Below are 22144 nucleotides of genomic sequence, written 5' to 3'. Positions count from 1 at the left end.
GCCAATCATATGTTTATAGTTTCTGCAAATAAAACATCCAAGATGATTAATACTACCACAAACTCAAAATGGTATCTTTAGTACTGAGATGTCACAAGTAAAAGTGGAAGATCGAGATAGACGGCAAGGTCATCAGATAGTTAACATAGGCTCAGATTAGGGAAGGATGGGGAAGGGCATTAGTCACGCCCTTTTCAAAAGAATCTCCTGGTATCTGCCTTATGCAATGTAGGAAAATCACAGAAAATTAAAATGCGGATGATTTGATGAGAATTTGAACTGACATTCTCCCAAAAGTGTGCCCAGTGTCTTGCCACTGTGCCACCTCTTTTGGTTAACACTGTGAAGAGTTCCTTCATCTAGAGCTGTGGAAAAAGTTATCTGTGAAAGAAACATTAAATCATGTAAGGAAAAGAATCATAAGCATACAGATTTGTGATACAATCGCCAGCTCAAATGGTAAGTTCGCCTCAAATTTAAGTATCTTTAGCCCAGCTCTACAAGGTCGCAGTTCGTAGTAATAGACGGCAAATCATCGAGTAAAACTGAAGTGATGTCAGGTGTTCCCCAGGGAAGCGTCCTGGGACCTCTACTGTTCCTGATCTATATAAATGACCTGGGTGACAATCTGAGCAGTTCTCTTAGACTGTTCGCAGATGATGCTGTAATTTACCGTCTAGTAAGGTCATCCGAAGACCAGTATCAGCTGCAAAGCGATTTAGAAAAGATTGCTGTATGGTGTGTCAGGTGGCAGTTGACGCTAAATAACGAAAAGTGTGAGATGATCCACATGAGTTCCAAAAGAAATCCGTTGGAATTCGATTACTCGATAAATAGTACAATTCTCAAGGCTGTCAATTCAACTAAGTACCTGGGTGTTAAAATTACAAACAACTTCAGTTGGAAGGACCACATAGATAATCTTGTCGGGAAGGCGAGCCAAAGGTTGCGTTTCATTGGCAGGACACTTAGAAGATGCAACAAGTCCACTAAAGAGACAGCTTACACTACACTCGTTCGTCCTCTGTTAGAATATAGCTGCGCGGTGTGGGATCCTTACCAGGTGGGATTGACGGAGGACATCGAGAGGGTGCAAAGAAGGGCAGCTCGTTTTGTATTATCGCGTTATAGGGGAGAGAGTGTGGCAGAAATGATACACGAGTTGGGATGGAAGTCATTACAGCATAGACATTTTTCGTCGCGGCGAGACCTTTTTACGAAATTTCAGTCACCAACTTTCTCTTCCGAATGCGAAAATATTTTATTGAGCCCAACCTACATAGGTAGGAATGATCATCAAAATAAAATAAGAGAAATCAGAGCTCGAACAGAAAGGTTTAGGTGTTCGTTTTTCCCGCTCGCTGTTCGGGAGTGGAATAGTAGAGAGATAGTATGATTGTGGTTCGATGAACCCTCTGCCAAGCACTTAAATGTGAATTGCAGAGTAGTCATGTAGATGTAGATGTAGATGAATTAAAAGTTTTTGATCTATTATGAACAATCGTAAAGTTAAAACTTTGTGCTGGGCAAGCCCTGTTTCACTTGAGCTATCTCAAAACACTTCACCAACTAATTCAATAAATCATAAACCTGTCACTAACTTTGGCCTTATCTTCAAAACATCCCAGGTAAAATAGCTGAATAAGTGTCTCTTTGGAGAAAGGGTACAGTGAAGAGACTAACATCATGAAGGTTTCAGGGCTGTTATGCTCATTAATCACGAAAATTCAGCACAACACATATTATGCTTAGAGCAAAAATTTAACGCAGCAACAACAATCTGTAGTTGCCTTCTACAGAAAACTATTTGTAACAATCTGGAGACTATTAAAGTTATTCTCTCACAAATAACAATACTATGGCATTAACGAAGAGCAGGTTTAAAAAAAGATTGCAGTGTCAGGTAAATTTGGTCAGGGGTGGATATGAGCTGCAAATGATTGTCGGCCAAAGTCTGGAGAGAGATGTGTTGCAGCTGACATTGTCCAAATAGCTGAATCACAATTCTTTTAGAGAATCTTATTAGAACTCTCATCATTTTTTTCTACTAACTACCGTATTTACTCGAATCTAAGCCGCACCTGAAAAATGAGACTTGAAATCAAGGGGAGGGGAAAAAAAATATCCTGAATCTAAGCCACACCTGATATTTGAGAGAAAAGTTTTAGGCCGCACCTCCAAATCGAAACAAAGTTGGTCCATTGTAATATGAGACACAATTTAGGTCGAATGAATGACGATACAGCTACAGTTGTTTGGTTCGTCATAAGCTTAGCAGTTAAGCTTTACCAGGTAGCCATTGCTACGCGTCGGGCGCTCTGTCCGTATTTATACGGGTACCCTTCCTTTTTCACATGCCTCGTCTGGTTTGAATTGATTGCTTATTTTTCTTTGATCTGATAAGTGCCGTTCTCTTTGTTATATGTGTTTAAGACACATTAATCTGAAAATGCGTTACTGTACTGTGTCATGCATTGTTTGTCGCATTTTGATAATCAGTGTTTACGGCCTGCTGCCGCTCGCGGCATAGCTTGCTTTTGTGCATGCTACCGCGCTTACAATTAATAAAAAAAAGAGAGGAATCGTCTCATTAGCGAAACAATGGCAAGAGACTGCTATTTGTTGTTACTTACACTGCTGCTTTCTTTGATAAGGATCAACAAGAACCAAATAATAATCTGCATATGATAGAAGATATTCTGAACGAGAGTTTGGTGAAAATTTTTCTCCATTTGAAAATCTTTGCAGATGCCTCTTTATTACATCACATTCTGCACAGAAATTAGAGTCATCTTAGATTTAAAAATCTAGTCAATTGCCACGTTTCATTTCTGACTGTATCACTATTAGGCATAAGAATAATACGAATATTAACATGACATGATATGTATGTTGTTCCGCATTTGCTGTTGTCTCAATTAGTTTCATAGTTTATTAGGCAGACAAGATTTAAATGAGATAGCAGCAAACACAAAAAAATGACATGGAAAAATGTTTATATTCGTATTATTCTTTTGGTGAGAGAATACTGCATGTGATTCACAATTCATAAATGTTCCTACTAATCACCACGTCTTCTCACAGGTAGGAAAAAATTCAGAACATAGAATTGGCCATATTGACAAACATCCCAAACAGTCTTGCCAGTCGGATTTTCATAGTACATTGAAATGCTGCTACATTCGAAGATGAACAATACGGAATTCGCATTTACTTCGTTGTATAATGTATGTACTGCAGTGGTTGAAACTAGGGGCAGAGAAAAGAAAGCTCGTCTTCTACCTTTTTTTTTAAAATTTATTTACTGACGCAGAGGTTTTGGCACCAGTATTTATCTTTGTGGCTGCAAAGCATGCCTGTGTAGCGCTACATATATTTGATGGCAGAAGTTAGTTGTGGCGGCACCTACCAACATTTTTCAGAACTTCCGCCTACTTTGCACTCAATTCTAAGCCGATTACAAAAACCGGAAAAAAGTGCGGCTTAGATTTGAGTAAATATGGTAACCATCAAGTAAATTCTTCCTATTTTTAACCTTAAATGAAAAATTTCTACAATTTTTAGATAGAATACCTGTATACCATGCACGTAAAATACTAATTACTGGCAAAGCATACTGGGAGACTAAAAAGGTTAATAGATGAATAAGAACAAGAACAACGACATTTGCTTCAATAGAGAAAACTTCTAATGCATGTTTGTGCTGTGATGCTCAGTTTGGAGGTACACTGTACTAATTTTTACCATGAACAGCTGTTTGACAAGGGGAGGAGAGATAGTAGCATTAAGTTCCTGGCTGCTATAAGATTTAGCATTTTCTGAGTTAAATCCCAATTATACGCAAAGGGTCTCATGGTGTGTAACACTGCTAATGGTGATGTAGGCGTCAAATGAGGACTTAAGCTTTGTTGCTGCATTTGTGCTATTTGAGACAAGTACACAATGTGCCAGCCCCTGATTTCTCTCTTCTCATCAACAACTACACAATAATTTACTAAACTCTACATGCACTCATCCTACTCATGGACACTCAAAAGTCACACTCAAGACACAACACCTGTGCTTTGTGAATGGAATGTGCTGTTATGTGTGAAGGAAGGAAGCCTTTCCAATTAGGTGGCTAAACATACCCTACAGTGTCTCCTATCCAATAGTGCCAAATGGATTATTTGTTTTGTAGTAATGGTAATAGCTGCCAGGTACTGTCTCTGACAGTCACTTAATGTTTGGAGAAAGTGATACAAACAAAACAATAAACTAAAATGATAAAAGTACAGAGGAGAATGATGAGAAAATCAGCAGTCACAAACACACACACACACACACACACACACACACACACACACACACACACAAAGCTGAAATAATGAGAAGCTTCTGGAACTAAATTTTCTTTATCTCGTCAGAGAAAAGTGCCCAGTAGTGCACGGGAGTGTCTAAGAGAATGTAACAAACGTAGTTGTGACGCTTAGTTTTTCTGTTTACTTCACTGTAGTTTCGCTATTGATAACTGTAATGAAGAAATTTTCACAGACCTAGTATATACATCAAATAAGACAAAACATCTATGGGAAAAGTATGGCTCAAATGAAACTTTGTGGTTCCAGAGTGAAATTTGAACCCAGCTCTCCAGCTCACTAGGCAGATGCACTAACCTCTACATCATCCTGGTATCTACATCTACATCCTTACTCCGCAAGCCACCTGACGGTGTGTGGCGGAGGGTACTGTGGCTTTGCATAATTTCATTCACTGTCCTAGCCTACTGCCCTCTTCAATACAAATTCCCATTTACAGCTCGGCCCACTTAACGCTGCAGAGGTTCTCCAACAGTAATAGCACCTCAGAATCAAATGAAACAATGGATCCAGCCTGAAGCACAGGCGTAGGCGCTGTAATCAAATGAGATCTTATCAAGTCTATGCTGTACATATGCAGACAGAAGTGGACAGGTCTCTAGAAGCATACAATTTCATTTGATTTAATTCTTGGGTTTCAGGCAGGATCCTCCATCTGATTCAATGCTGAGATGCTACTCCAACACAGTTGGAGAGCCTCTGTAATGCTGTTCAAATTTAGGGGAATACGGAGTAGACTTAGGTGTGAATGGGAATTTGGATTAAGGAGGGATGCGTGTGAGAGTAGAGCGTGAAGTTGCGCAAAGCAACTGTACTTGGGTGTTATACATGTTATGCATCTGTCTAGTGAGCAGGAGACCCAGGTTTGAAGCCCGGCTTTGGCACAAATTTTCATTCATCACTTCAGACTGCATGTATACATAATAAAAGTATGATTTTTATATGTATGTAAGAACTGTTATTGATATGCATGAAGAAATAGTGGAGAGGGGTTACAGGAAGATATCTGAAAGAGAGATTCTGTCACAACGAAATTGGAGTAGTTACTACAACAGCTTTATGATGTCTCTGAACAAGAACAGCATCCCTACAATCTTCACTTTTGTACAGCACTGATTTTGTTCCAGGCGACATTTTTTGGTATTCAAATGTTGAAGCAAACTTTGATGGGTGACCATCTGCTACAAAAATTAATGTAATGTAGGTTTTACAGGAAATTCTTGAATTCTTGAGAAAAATAATAAACTAGTTTGAGATTATCTTTTACCAGAGGAACAGGTGCATAGCTCCCAGTAGGTTTGAAAAGCTAGTTTTGTTCAACTGTTTTTCAATACAAATTTTAACAGCTTAAATCTACTTGTTTATGGAACAAGTTTTCTATTTAAAACTTTGCAAGAATTTACATTCAGATTATTTAGTAAAATCTATAGATATATCACCACTCTGAATTTACTGTTTTGTAAAACTACAAAAGCGGAATCATCCTAGTCATGTATATTAGTAATGTAACCGAATTGCCAGACTAATCAAAATTACTTATTAGCTAATCTCTACCACAGGCCAATACAGCATCTGTATGATGTCGGTTGCCTCTCAACTACAACTTGGTCAAACAAGGAGTAGGTTGTCAACACAAGAATGGCATGTTGTTGTCTGCTGTTGTTACTGATAGTAAGCAGACTGTGGGAACATTCAAAAAATCATTTACAGGTATACACTATATTACTTCAACACTGCAACACTTTGTTGTGGCACATGTGCAACTATGGGCAGTTTGCTTGCAGCTTTGAGAGATCGGAAAGAGCAAACACGGTTTCATGGAGTGAAGTGTCACGTAACAAGTGTCACAATCAGACTATCATCATGCACCCAACTGTAGTTTCTTTTAAAATCATAATCTGATGGTTTTTCAGTTACATTCCCTACTTTTGTATTTGGTACAGAAAACTGGAAAACTGAAGTCCTTGGTAAATACACAAGAATTTACAAAGTGCTAAGAGACGAAAATTCGGAAATGATTATATATAATACAGGAGACCACTTGTGCACCCATCTGGCACAATGCAGGTATGGGGTGGAAGGGGAGAGGGGGGGGGGGGGGGGAACAATCATATAAACTTTTTTGTAATACACTAATATGACAATTGGACAAAAAGATGCTTCATGATAAACCAAAGTGTGAAGTATACGAATCAAATTTGGACTCCGTATTCTTTTCATTTTTTTAAAAATATGAAGCTAGAAGTTTGAGACGTTTGTTGTCCTATTTTGAATAGTAGGACAATTTTGGGACAAACTATGACTCAATTACACAATCAAGAACTCATCGGTAGGAGACACATGATCCCCTGCTTCCTTCTCCAGGGATGCAGCAAATTTATTAGTAATCCACAGTCTTGTGTATGAAATGCTTCATTTTCAGGTGCAATATTCCCAAGAAAACTTAAAATACCATTTGGTCTAGTAGCTAGGATAGCTGGCTTTCACCCAGCAGGTCCAGGTTCGATTCCTGGCGTGGTAACCAATTTAAATGGAACTGCTTAGCATACCTCATTTTTGGCAAAGTATCGGAGATTACGATAGATCAAATGCTGAAGTATTTACCTTCTTGATACATCATTAATATAACATTTACTGTTTCCTATAATCATTGCTTTTATTAAACGTAAATATTTTTGTAATTTCAATCATATTGATACAGGACATAAATCTTCGTATGTAAATACTGTATTCAAATATCTGTGAAATGCAAGCTAGGCAATCTTTGTTGTTAATTTATGTAAATCAGTACAACACAGTACGTCATGGAGTAACAAGCGGTAGTGGTTTTGTATTAGCAGGTTATGGAATATCAGAAGCAATAGTGTTTCAGTGAGTCATGGCAGAATATTGTGAAGTATATGCTGTGAAATTGTGATGTTAAACCATGGAAAAAGGAGTTGTGAATGTATCTGTACACATCTGCTGTTACAAACACTAAATCAGTGAAAGAAGTACAATTAGGCATTCTATGCCAAATAGAAAGAACTTAATTTTATTTAAAACTTCAACATTAAATGTAACCATGTATTAGTTACTGAATCATTTTCTTATGCTACAAAAGTTTGTTTCACATAACTGTGTTTACAGTAACTTTCAATCACCATTTGGTTAATATAAATAAAGCACCCTTACACATAAAAGTAATTTACTTTATATTTGTCAAATCATAACTTATTTTAGTGTCAGAATTTTGTTCTACAAAATTCTTGGTGGGCTTACAGTAATGGAACTGCTCAACACCCCTCATTTTCTGTAAAGTATTGTAGATTACGATACTACAAAGGTCAAAGTAATGACCCTTGTGATCCACTATAAATATAATACTTATTGTTTCTTATTGTCACTCAGAAAGATAAAATTGTAATTATGATTTGAAAATATTGTCATTCTTCTTATTTATAGGATTTCTTCTGAAAACATTTAAAAAGAAATAGTAAATTTCATTAGGTTCTTTAGAGGTAAAGAGACATACACATACATCTCCATACTGCAACTTAACGTATTGTAGCTCGTGTTCATTTGTGTTCATTGAAATAAATATACAAAGTCGGAAATTCTTGACTGGCGTCGTGTACAAGCCGCCAAAAATAAGCTCAATGAGTTCCTTCCAGTCGGAATTACATTCACTTCAGTGTCAATACGAACATGTCATCGTAATGGGTGACTTGAACATAGACCTGCTAAGAGACACTCCCTCCGCAATAAACCTAAGAAGATTGTTTAGTTGCAATAGCATGAACATTCTTCCATTGCAACCTACACACCATACGGCGCACAGTCATACTCTTATAGACGCGATAGCAACGAAACAGACTGACAAAGTAAGAGATGTTGGTCAATCATCGGCCCCTGGCCTCTCAGCACATGATGTAATATTCCTGGCCTACTCTGTGCAGCCCCCAAGGATCAAATCGCGTTACATAACTTGTAGGAACATGAAACGTATTGACCTTGACGCTCTAACAGCCGATTGCTCAGAAATCTCATGGCATCAAATAATCAGAGAACCTACAATCGACAGCAAAATTAATGAACTTGGTGATAAACTCACTGCCCTCTATGACAAACATGCACCTGTGCGCACAGTCCGTGTAAGAAAATCTCCTGCTCCATGGCTGACAGCTGAATTACGTCAAATGATGACTAATAGGGATGCTGCCCACAGGCGTTTCAAGGCAGATCCGAAACCCGAACGTTTTGAAGAATATAGAAAGCTACGGAACAGAGTGAAACAATGCATTCGCAATGCCAAAATCAGGCACGCTCGCTCCCTTGTATGCAGCGATCTGACACCCACGACTCTATGGAAGAATCTCCGTAGCTTGGGGGTCGGAAAGGCAAAATCGGAAACTACTTTTCATGTGTCAGCTAACGAATTAAATGAATTCTTCTCTGCACCTCTGAATACCAGCACGGCTGATAATTACCGTCCACAAGAACCTCCAAACAGGATAACTAACAACGATACCTTCCATCTAAAAAATGTAACAACAAATACGGCAAGAAAAGCAATAATGAGAATCTCTTCTGATGCAATAGGCAACGACAGTATCGGTATAGCCATGATTAAGAATGTTGCCGATATCTTAGTACCTGTCTTAACTGACATATTTAATTTTTCCCTCGTGAACGGAATATACCCCACTGCATGGAAAAGAAGCATAATTCGACCCATCCCTAAGGTCGAAAACCCGCAACTGCCTAGTGATTACCGACCAATTAGCATACTGCCTGCTGTTTCCAAAGCACTGGAATATATTGTTCATGACCAAATCACTGAACACTTGCATGAATTCAGTCTATATGACAAATTTCAATCCGGTTTCCGTAAACATCACAGCACAAACACTGCTCTAATTAAAGTAACTGATGACCTGAAATATGCCATCGACAATCGAAAGGCAACAATATTGACGCTACTGGACTTCAGCAAAGCTTTTGACACTGTTAACTTTGACATATTACTCAGAAAAATGCAACAGCTTAATTTCTCTGATAGTGCAATGAGATGGTTTGAAAGCTACTTAAAAGACAGACAGCAATGTGTTGTCTGCGCAAATGAAAAATCTTCCTGGAAACATGTTTCTTCGGGAGTGCCACAAGGATCAGTCTTAGGACCACTTTTGTTTTCTTTATATGTCAACGATATTTCGTCGGTTTTGTCCTCCTGTAAACATCATTTCTATGCCGACGACCTCCAGCTCTACCTAAGCGTCAGACCTGAAGACGTAAACACTGCAATCGCTCTGATGAATGATGATCTGTCTTCAGTAGTGACATGGGCGAAAAATCTGGGGCTTAAATTAAATGCAAAAAAGACGCAAGTAATCTTAATAGCCCATCAGAAGTTAATAAGTTCAGATTTCTGCCAACGGCTACCTCCTATTCTGCTCGAAGGTACTCCAATACCATATCAGAAAACAGTGAAGAACTTGGGTGTAACTTTGGACGAGCATCTCAACTGGGCGGAGAATACAGTCGCAGTGTGCCGAAAGATGTCTGCTTGTCTCTATGCTCTCAAAAAGTTTCGGAACATATTCCCACAGGACTTGAAACGCCAGCTCGTGCAAGCACTCGTTCTACCGAACCTCCACTATTGTGATGTGATTCAACAAGGCATGAGTAGTGAAAACAAAAGACGGCTAGAGCTAACCATGAATGCCTGTGTGCGTTACACCTGCAACATTCGCCGATATGATCATGTTAGTGCTTCATACTCCGAGCTAGGGTGGCTGCGGCCAGACAAACTGCGTGACTACCACACTCTATGTCTACTTCACCGACTCCTCATCGCGCAAGCACCCCAGTACCTAGCTTCAGAGATTAAAAACCTGTCATGCCATCATAATCGAAACACGAGGTCACTCTTATCTGGTATCCTAACTGTGCCCACTCACAAAACAAAAACTTTTGCAAACTCCTTCTCAGTTGCCGCTGTCCGCCTCTGGAACAAACTGCCCCTTACCTTGAGGAAAATTCAATCTCCTGTGGCTTTTAAGAAGAAGTTGAAGCATTTCCTACTATCATCCGCATAAAATTCTCCACAAAATTAATGTGCAAGGCCAATCCTCTCATCTGTCAAATAGCAAAGCTAGCGTCTCGTATCTTGCTGCTGAGATGCCTTCCTCTTCATCTATCTCTATTAGCCACGCAGTCTCCTTTTCCTTTATATTTTCCTTAATTATGTTTCATCATGTCTCTCTATTCTTCTCCTCCCTTCACCATGAGTCTCCCTCATACTCCCTGCTGCCAGCACTCCTATCTTAAATCTTTCTCTTCAATAATGCATTTTTCGAGGTGTACCTTTCTAATTGTTTATCTCACTTTTTGTATTAGATGTAGTTTAACATGCCTACTGAAACATATGACTGTAAAATAAGTAGAATGCCTGGTTAGATGTAAGAGAGGGCCTGATGGCCCTAATCTTGCCAGGTTAAATAAATAAATAAATAAATAACAAGCACTAGTCCATCTGAGTCTTCGTGAGTTGTTGTTGTGTGACTGCTTAGTTGGTTGGACTCTGCAATCTAGTATTGTTCAATTAAGATGGAATGGCATGTTGAGCTGTATTGAATATTGATTTTTGTAAACATTTTTGTCGAATTATGCAAAGTGTTATGAGTGCTATGAAGTTAATGAATCAGCAGAAATTTAAACAACTGAAGTGAAATCACAGCTCCTGCTTCATTTGTACTTTTCACTGTATGTATATGAAAGCAACAACCTATTCCTCTCATAGGAAGCAAGACCATCAAACTAGACAATCTGCCAAAGAGCAGTTCTACAGCTACACGAGCAAAAGTTTAAGTAACATTTTTTTTTCTTTTTTACAGCCACTGGTTAATTTTGTACTATCACGCAAATGGCCACATTGTTAGCAAATGGCCACATTGTTATTCAATGCCTATATTTTCTATATTAGTTGGTTTTGCTATTATTCATGCAAACAGAGCAAGGCAGCCTGTTAAAATTGTGTTTCAACAGCTATCACCAAGAAGTCCCTCCCATACAGGCTGGCCACTAAGGTATGGCGTATCTGCAGTGATAGCAGCTCCCTTACAAAGGTCTTCACTGACAGATACTACCTGCAGACCTAGTCCCAAACAGATATCCTATACCACATCATCACATACCCTCAACCCCCATCCCCGAGAACCACATGTCCCCTTTGTAACCCAATAACACAATGTACTGGAACAACTGAACCACATCCTTCATTAAGGCTTTATTATCTATCATAATGCCTGGAAATTAGGGACATCCTATGCAATATCCTTACCAAAGGCATTGGCATTGTGGTAACAAGCCAGATCACCCAAGTTAAGTGCTGTCAGGATGAGCTAACACTTGGATGGATGGATGACTGTCCAGGTATGCCGTGCGCTGTTTGCAAGCAGTGTGCACTCAGCCCTTATGAGGCCAATTGAACAGCTGCTTGATAGAGAAGTAATGGCACCCATCATGATAGCTGACAATGGTGTGCTGACCACTTGCCCCTCCATACCCGCATCCACTCACACCTATCAGCAGAGGATGATATGGCAGTCGTAGGTAATGTTGGGCCTCCTGAGGCCTGTTTGGACAGAGTTTAGTCAGTTTTTACCCATGATCGTTCCCATCCCTCCTAAAGTGGTGTTCTGTCACTCACTCAACATCCACATCATAGTCCATTCCTATCCCACTTCCAATCCCAACCCCTTCCAAAGGGATCATATCCCTGTCTAAGACTCAGTTGGAAGAGCTGACCAATCCGGCCTCCCAACACTCACTATTCCAGTCCTGTCACAGGACTATCCCACCCCATCAGAGGTCAGGCCACCTGTGAAAGCAGCCATGTCATATCCAAGCTCTGCTGCAATCATTGTTCTGCTTTTTATATTGTTATGATCACCAATCATGTGTCCATGAGGATAAATGGCCAATGGCAAACTATGGCCAAGAGCAAAGTGGACCACCCTGTGGTGCAACATGTAGCTGTACAAAACATACTTGATTTCAATGGCTGATTCACAACCTGGGCCATCTGGATCGGCCATCAGGATCCGCCTCTCCAGCACCAGCTTTTCTGAGCTGCGCAGATGAGAATTATTCTGAAAAACATTCTACACTCCGAAAACTATTCTGACCGCAACCTACTGTCCCCACACCATCCACCCCACTTTTCTGCCACCCCCTGCTCTTTAACTTCCTCACAATTCATATACCCTCACTTGCATTTTGTGCTGTTCTCTCCTGGTGCATCCACCGGTCTCTTGTCCTTCTCTGCTAATTTTCTTTCTGCTCCCCATATTTCTCCTCCCTCTCCCTCCCTCACAGCCTCCCAATACTGCGCCCATCAGCCCTGTCCTGCCATCTCTAGTCCCTGCATGCTCCATTAGGCAGTGCCATTTCCTCGTTCTCGACCTGTACCATGCTATCCCTCCCACTTCAAGCTCTGCTGCAGATTGTTGGTCGAATTCGACGCAACTCTGTTGCAGTTTGGCCGGAGTTAGTGATCACGTCTGTGAGGTGTGCTCGGTCGTGTGAATGTGTTCTCATTTCTCTAGTCATCTTTACAGTGAGTAGCAATCTATCCTTTTCATAATATTGTTAAAATAGGAAAAGTCCTAACCATACATAAAGAAAGATTGAATGATGAACCTAGCAGCCACTGTTTAGTTCCTTAGTTCCAATGCCGTCTGTATTTAGTTAAACATCTGAAAATGAATGGCTACCAAACTAAAATTATTTCTTAGAAGAAATAACATTCTCTCTTCTGCTCAGTGTGCTGATGCTATATATGAGCTCCTTGCTACTACTCTATATCTTGTTGACATGAAATGCCCAGCGATAGGTATTTTTCTCGAGCTCATGAATGCTTCTGACAGGCTAAACCACAACATACTCTTGCAAAAGTTGGATTTGTATGGAATAAAGGGAACTGGCCATAGCTGAGTCAGCAGTTACATCAAAGAACTAGCACAGTACATTCATATAAACAAAGTCAGTCAGTCACAAATCCTAAAGGTACTGTACTTGTCTACACAAGCCATAAAACTTAGTGTGTCACAGGGCACAGTTTTGACCCCTTGTTATTTCTACTTTATACAAACAAACTCCATTCTACCCTATCCACTAGTAAGGCATTTCTGTTCGCTGACAATACTAACATTCTTATCTCAAATATAGATGAATCTCTCCAGTTAACAACTGATAGAAATACAGCCCAACTAGCCTCATGGATTGCATCAAACGGACTGATTCTCAATGCAAAAAAATGCTTACTCCTCACCTCCATTCGGGATAGAACTCTACATATTTCAACAATAACACTAAATGGAAGCAAGGTAGAATTTGTCAATCAGACATGATTTTTAAAGATCCACATAGAGGATACATCCATATGGAAAAACCACATTGACATGATTAGTCCCACGCTAAGTAAAGCCTGTTAATGCTCCACTCACTGAAGGATGATCAAATGCCAGCACAATGACATTATTTATTATGCTCTTTTCCATTCGGTACTATGCTCAAATAGTTTCTTGGGGTCCTAATACTGAAACAGTAAAATTATTTAAACTGCGGTGGAGGGAGAGTGAGAAAGAGAAGCAATTAGAACAATCCTGTAAAAACAGCAAGGAGGAACCAGTAAACAATTCTTTCAAAAACGAAACTTACTGTTTCTCCCTAGTCAACATATATATCTCAACTGCTCTATCACACAATGGAAAAATCAGGATGGAATAATGACAATATTATGAAAAAGGACAGATCCCTACTCACCATATAGCGGAGATGATGAGTTGCAGACAGGCACAACAAAAAGACTGCTAAATGAGTAAGTTTTTGGATAAAAGGCTTTCCTCTGGAGTAGGCAACACACACACACACACACACACACGCACACACACACACACACACACACACAAGTGCATGTGGGCGCGCACATGCACACGTGTGCAAACACAACTCAAACACAACCACTGTCTCTGGCTGTCGAGAACAGACGATTTGCAATTGTGCACGACAGGAGAAGCAGTCTGAGCAGTGAGGGTAAGGAGGAGGCTGGAGCAAGGAAGGTGTGGGAGAACAGGTGTGCTTGTGGGAGCATAAAGGAATGAGATGGGGGGAAGTACAGCAGACAGGTGCAATCAGAAGGTTAGATGGATGGCAGGGGGAAGGGGGACAGGAAGAGGAGCAGAAAAAAAGAGATGTAAAAAGAGTGTGGGTGCATTGGTGGAACAGAAAGCTATGTAGTACTGGATTGGAAACAGTGAAGGGGACAAAGGGCAGTAAATAACGATGGATAAGGCCAGATGGGTTATGGGAACATAGTATATATTGCAAGGAGAGTTCTGACCTGCACAACTCAGTAAAGCTTGTGTTGGTAAGAAGGATGCAGATGGCACAGGCAGTGAAAAGGTCACTGAAATGAAGAACATTGTATTGGGCAGCTTGCTCAGTAACTGGGCGAACAAGCTGTTTCTTGGCCATAGTTTGTCAGTGGCCATTTATGCGAACAGACAGTTTGTTGGTTGTCATGCCCACATAGAACACAGCATAGTGGTTGTGTCTTAGCTTGTATATCACATGACTGCTTTCCCAGGTAGCCCTGCAATTGACGGGTATGTGATGCTTGTGACAGGACAGGATTAGGTGGTAGTGCGATGATGCATGGGACAGGTGTTGTATCTAGTTCTACTAGAGAAACATGAGCCATGAGGCATGAGGTTGGGAGCAGATTTGGAGTACGGATGGACCAGGATATTGTGAAGGTTCAGTGGGCACCGGAATACCGCTGTGGGAGGTGTGGGAAGGGTAGTGGGTAGGACTTTCCTCATTTCAAGGTACAGTGAAAGGTGGTCAAAATCTGGCAGAAAATGTGTTTCAGTTGCTCCAGTCGTGGGTGCTACTTCGCCATCTGGATATTTCTCACCAATACAAGCTTTTCTGAATTACGCAGGTGGCAACTCTCCCTGCGATATATACTACTTTCACATAATCCTCTGACCTCAGCTTACATTAGTCACTGTCCTATATCCCTTTCTCTTTCTCAACTCCAGCACTACAGCCTTCTATTCCACCAATGCATCCAGAGTCTTTTTACTTCTCTCTTTTTCATTACCTTTTACCTCCCCACTGCCTAACCGCTCGACTGCACGTGCTACCCTACCCTCTCCCCATCTCATATCTGTATGGTCCCCAAGCAGCAGTTTATAGGGCCCCCTGCCCCAACACCTAACCTACTATCCCTCCCTCTCCCTGGCCCAGCCTCCTCCTTACCCCCACCCCCAGATGGCTTCACTCATCACACACAGTTGCTTGCAATCTGTCCTTGGCAGCCAGATACAGTGGTTTTGTGTGTGTGTGTGTGTGTTCTATTTGCATGAATGTCTGCTCCAAAAGGTGGCCTATGGTCGAAAGCTTACTTGTTTAGCAGTCTTTTTGTTGTGACTGTCTCCACTTATGGTGAGCAGCAGTCTATCCTTTTCATAATATTGCCCATATTTGAACTGCTCTTGTTTTATAAACTAGAACATCAATGCACTGTACAAGAACAAAATCAGTTCTTCTAAACTGTATACTAATAGTATTAAGTGTATGGGAATGAAACTTTGCAATCATCTTCCAAAAGAATTATGACATATTCCAGGAGTGACATTTTTTTTTTTTTTTTTTTTTTTTTTTTTTTAAAGTCTTTAAGAGCACTTCTAACAAAGCGCTTCTTCTACAGCATACAATACTTTCTTGAATGTACCTCATAAATTATATTACATACTTTATTATCTTTCAAAACTACCTTGTTTTATTGGAAATAAAGCCTATTTTTCGTTAATGAACTTAAGCCATGTGATTATGACCAGCATAATTAATCAAACTTGGTCTTTCACAATTATGAATAATGTGTAATATATCTTCATGAAACAATGTTGTGGCTACATATCTTTGACCTGTCCCATATTGTACAGCACAATTTTGTACACAACACAAATAGTGCTATTAAACTACCACTGACTTAAAACTGTCAGCAGCATAGCAAAATTACAGCTTTCTGATATTTATACCAAACTTATCAAAATAAATCTCTTCTGAGAATTTAGAATCTGAAAATAAATACTGGAATGAGTGAAGGTAGTAACTCCCCACACAGTTGAATCATTTACTGGCACATGAGCAAGACTGAGAATATGACTAAGTTTTGGATGAATCCTTAAGTTAATAGAATACACATACATGCATGCACGCATGCAGCTGCCAATGGCATTCAGTGTGTATACCTGGAGGATTCATTCAACATCTTGAAGAGGCTATTCCTGCAGATTAAGGCAGTCTTCGGGACAGATGATACATTTCATGAGGTCACACTTTGGTCACTCCAGTGACTAGCAGAATCTGACAACAGCAGCCTCATGCACGGAGTTTCAACGAAGCTCAAAATTTGCAGCATAGTCTCCAGAACTGATCATGGGACCCTCATTCTGATTCGAGTGGAAGGACTGAACCAGAGACTTCGACAGTTCTGTGAAAAGCTAGGTTGCAATTTCCTGCGCTTGCTCCGTAGGGGTGTTTGTCATCTAATTTTGTCAAAGGCCTTACTGGCCAAAAGCTACATTTGTGACAGTCTCTCTGTTGTGCCTCTCCGCGACCCAGCATCACTGCTATATGGTGATTAGCAACTTTCCTTTTCACAATATTGTTGGAGTCCAAATACATTGATAATGAGTAACCCAATTCATTATTTTCTCATATGACACAATGAAAGCTCTAGATCCAGGCAGTCAGGTAGATGTAGTATTTCCTGATTTCCGAAGAGCATTTGACTCAGAACCACATCTACACTTATTGTCGAAAGGATGGTCATATGGGGTATGAAGTGAAATTTGTGACAGGAATGAGCATTTTCTGGTAGAGAGGACACAGCATGTTATCCTGCATGGACATTCATTGTCAAATATAGAAGTAACTTCGGGTGTACTCCAGGAAAGTGTGTTGGGACCCTTGCTGTTCCTGTAGTATATGATGGCCTTGCAGACTATTCGCAGATTATGCAGTTACCTATAATGAAGTAGTGTCTGAAAGCAGGTGCATAAGTATTCTGGCATATCTTGATAAGTTTTCAAAGTGGTGCAACTTGCTTTAGATGTTCTAAAATGTAAAATTGTACACTTCAAAAATGAAAAATACAAAGGATACTATGACCTATGACTATAATATCATTGGACCGCCATTGAAAACCAAAAAACCAACACAATGACATGCACTTCATAGTGGTTTGTAAGATATAGATGTAGAATAGTTAGGCTCCTCTTATCTCGGAGTCTTTTTAACCTTTCTTAATCCATCCACCTTTCCACTCTGAGAATGATACAAATAGTTATGAAAGCTAGGAAAATTTATTGTATTTTTATATGCTCCTATCAGCAGTACTTAGAATTGATCTCCTGAAGCTAAGTTCGATCAGTCATTCTCTCTTCTCGTAATTTCTTAATTTTTGCAAGCGAATTATAAAATTTGCTTCTTCTGCACATTAAAAACAAATGTTTATGTTTTATTAACGCTGATGATGTCTGATGTCTTTATGGGCGTTATAACATTGCAATAATATCTTTAACTTCCAGCATATGACATACCAATAGACTGAACACCTCAGAAACATTACTTGCACATTTTAGTTGTCTCCACAGATAGTTCTGAGTCCTTAATATTGTGAGCATGATTGTGTACGTGTGTCACACACTCTGGAGTATTTTGCCCTAGTAGTTGAATAGAATAATTGCACTGTAATAACAATTAATTTTAGCATTAAAAATATCTTCAAAGGCAAGAGAATAATTACACTATAATAACAATTAATTTTAGCATTAAAAATATCTTCAAAGGCAAGAATATGTGAAATTTTAAGTTTGTTGGGAAATACTTTCTTTATTATAAATGTGGTGCAAGCAATGCATTTGGAGTTGACTGGGCACAAGCTGCTTATGGTGTTTTCACTGAGAGCAGTCCAGGAGTGCAGTCATGATGGCAATAAAGTGAAGTATAAGTGAAGTATTAGTTAGAATCATGATTTTCTTCTTGCCAAGCTAGCTGCCTAGACTTAAAACTAAAATAGCACAATATAAGTGTATTTTCAATTCTTCATGTGCGTATTACCTGGTTTGAGGCTTATTCGGGCATAAAAAAAAGAGCTAACGTCACCCTAAATATATGTTTGAAAAAATCTTGCATTTTTCGATTATCTATGCAACTTTTCCCCCACATTAACCTGAAAAATCAGGAGTACATTAACTCATTAACTGGTACCAAACACTGGATCACCTCTCAGACAACATGAAAATGAGCCAGTCAACTATGATATTTTGGCTTTTACATAAACACCTGATAGACATCAAATGCTGGGTAGCATCACAGTTTGCAGCCAGTCATTGGTGAAGTAATTAAAGGTTCATGATGTGCCTAATTATAACCTTACCATCACCAGGTACGTTTGGCTGTACTGAGCTGCTGCTTTAGCAACTCAAGAATGCCATTGCAATGTTGAATAAGTGATATTCATGTAAGAGCCGATGCTGCTTGTGCATCAATAACAACAAAAAAATACTTCTAAGTGACAGCTCTTTCTCATTCATTACAAATGCAGAAAAAATCATTAAATCATAAAATACAAAATACATACAAAAGTATAAGAAAAATATTGTTTACCTTTTGTTCCTTACGGAAAGCTTTCTCGTGTGATTTAGAACTATTTTTATGTTCATCCACACGAGTTGACCCATCATATTCTTCTGTTCCAGTGTTCATGAAATATGATGGGGAATTACTTGCAGATGAAAATTCAGAGAATCGTGGTGTGTCATCTAGCCACTTGTTAATATCCTAAAAGAAAAAAAAAAAAAAAATTATTTGACCTGACATGATGTGGTATGATACCAGTATTACAATAAAAAGTAAAACAAAATTAAACAAGTGACTGTAAGTGTCATTTCTTAAATTTGATTAATCATATTGTCGATTCTTTCAATAAAACTTGTTTATGTCCCTTCACAAAGATGTATGATGATTGCTGCTATACTCTAAATGTCATGTGAAATGTCAGCAAGACTTTCACAAAATGTGTTAATCACATTTAAGAAACAGTCGGTTAGTACTCTTTCCCACAAACACATGTCAATCCATTTCTGGAAAGAGAGAGAGAGAGAGAGAGAGAGAGAGAGAGAGAGAGAGAGAGAGAGAGAGAGAGGGAGGGAGGGAGGAGAGAGAGAGAGAGAGAGAGAGAGAGAGAGAGAATCAGATTTCAAGGCAAAGAACTGCATCACACATCATCAAGGTTCCATCTCCATTAAGAGGAATACAATCTTTTATTGTTGTATCTAATCTCATTAGCCTCCCAATGGCAGCTGCAATATGAATTCCTGCAGATATTGATGTTCTGGTGAATTAGGTTTAAACTCTCACCTTCAATAATAATAATAATAATAATAATAATAATAATAATAATAATGAAATTATCATGCAGCATTTGTTGTTATGATAAACACACAAACAAAAATAAGGGATATCACTTTAAATTTAAAGTTGCCTTCTCACCAGAATACAATTTGTACTTCATTAAAATGTGTCATCAGAAATGTCTACACCATAGGCCTTACATATACCCATATATCCACTGATTGGAGTTTAAAGCCATGGAGGAAGACATATTACAATAGGAATTGTCATTTTAGAAAGCACAAATAAAAATTCATGATTTTTGTGAATGATGGGGTTCAAAACTGTGCCTTTTGATCTTTGGCATCCTAATTTGAAAGGTTTTTCTTTACTGATACACATTTAGCTCGGTAAATTTCCTCTTGATTATAATGTACATGTAAATTTCCAACAAAAGGGCATTCATTAACATAAACTAAAGAAAAATTTGGTCAAAAAGTGGTTTAATGCTAACAATTTTCTTTATATTCTGTCTTTATTATCAAACACCGAAAACACATCGTAAAAAATGTAAAAAGCTTCAATCAAATCCTGCCTCTCCTAAATATCATTCTTCTGCATGCTTTCTGGCCTCTAATATGTCTGCCTCGTTTCTCAGGAGTACACATTTTTCCAGAACCCTTTGGCCCTTGTTTCACACCACCTCTCTCTATATGAACCGTCCATTACATGGCTACTTTTGAACTTGCATTGACTCTTAAATAAGCTTTCATATTTCTGATGTTTAGATTTTACAAGTAAGTGATGGTTCACCATACTTTTTCTGACCAGTTTATCAGTTCCAAAAATAACACTGCATACGGATTTACTGTAGATGTCTTCCTAGAGTGAACAGATACGTCTACTGGTGTATCATCATATTCATTCATCAATTCAGTTACCTTCTGGAACTCTGCTTTCCTTTCTTCTTGGTCTTCTGTGCATAAAAGAGGCTGAATCACCATTTCACTAAATGTGAACCACAATGAACATTACATTGTTGGCAAAACAATATCCACTACTGTTTTCTTCTGTGATTTTAGCAACTCCAGTTGATAAAGAATGTGGTGGGATTCTTCAATCCAAGAGAATTTTGATTTGATAGTAAACCAACATGGATAGTAAACAGCAAAAATGTATTCCACAAGTAGTTGTAACGTCATCAAGTTGTTGCCTTTAAGGCCATGTTTTCAAAGTCATATTAGACAAACCCTATTTGCAGTGGTTAACCACCAAGAGTAGCTTGCTGGACCAATTTCTAATACTGCCGCATCAGTTGGAAATGCACCTGCCCTTATCGCCTGAGTTATCCTGTAATCAAAAGCCTGGCAGATAGAGAAGTCTTTGATAACAGTGTCACTCATTGGAACCAGAAGCTCTGGAATGGAAATACTACGAAACGACGGACTGATTTCAAGTTCTTTTGCATTATCAAGCATGTGCCAAACTTACCACTCCACTTGCTGCTAGACAAAGTTTTCCAATTCAACTGTCTGATCAAGTGGCCCAAAGATACTCATTTGTAAACCAACCAGACGAGTTTACGATTCAGCCTTGTCTCAACCCTATGCTTAACTATCCCTTCCCAATCAGTGTTAAAATTCATTCAGTCAACACCATTAGTCTGCAAACTTCTACCAATGCTGTTTTTCTTTAAAAAATTGACTAGATGGTTATCAATATCTTCAGTAGTTTTCCCCGTCATTAAGTCATTCTCTGGAGTAAAATGGCAAAGATACCTTGCACCTGGCCGACTGCAAACAGTGTAATGCTCTTCTTTCATAATAGTCGGAAAACTTGAGTTACCTGCTTGTAACATAACTTCAGTGGAATCTTGGCATCCATCAAAGAAGATACATTCAATCTTGTCTATCCTGCATCAATCATGAAATTCTCCATCAAGTGATTCATTACTTCCCTTTGGGCCCTTTTTACTTTATTGTGATCAACCGTGAGTCTCCTTCAATAATTAATCCAGCACCCAATATGCAGCTGTTGTAGTACATAGAATGACACCATAACTAATACTTTGCACTGCAACATTACACAATTGAAGCATAATATGCTAACTTGTACTTAAAAGTAGTGGGCACGTCAGACTCATCACATGATATCTGCAACGGATCTTCAGAATATTCAGTTGCCTCTTCACCTTATTTTGGAGAAAAGAATTTCATTTCACTGTGATAATAATTCTTCCTTCATTTTCTGCGTATATTCAAAACTATTTTCATTTCATTTTCGTGTCTCTTCTGCTTTTAATTTGTCTTCTGTGCTAAGGTAGATCTGGCAACCCG

General features: G+C 39.0%; 1 protein-coding gene across 2 annotated transcripts in view; it reads right to left on the bottom strand.

The window, feature by feature from the left end:
- The window catches only part of LOC126267507 (mucin-12-like), a 278640-nt gene that overhangs the window by 8044 nt on the left and 248452 nt on the right, over nt 1-22144 (bottom strand). For both annotated transcript variants that reach the window (XM_049972804.1, XM_049972806.1), the window contains exon 12: nt 19083-19256. In XM_049972804.1, coding sequence (XP_049828761.1) covers nt 19083-19256 — 174 coding nt within the window. The remainder of the gene's footprint in view (nt 1-19082; nt 19257-22144) is intronic.

This window comes from Schistocerca gregaria, chromosome 4, assembly GCF_023897955.1.
Source record: "Schistocerca gregaria isolate iqSchGreg1 chromosome 4, iqSchGreg1.2, whole genome shotgun sequence".
NCBI classification, from domain to species: domain Eukaryota; kingdom Metazoa; phylum Arthropoda; class Insecta; order Orthoptera; family Acrididae; genus Schistocerca; species Schistocerca gregaria.
The sequence above is the reverse complement of the archived record's forward strand: the minus strand, read 5'-3'. Positions and strand labels throughout refer to the sequence as shown.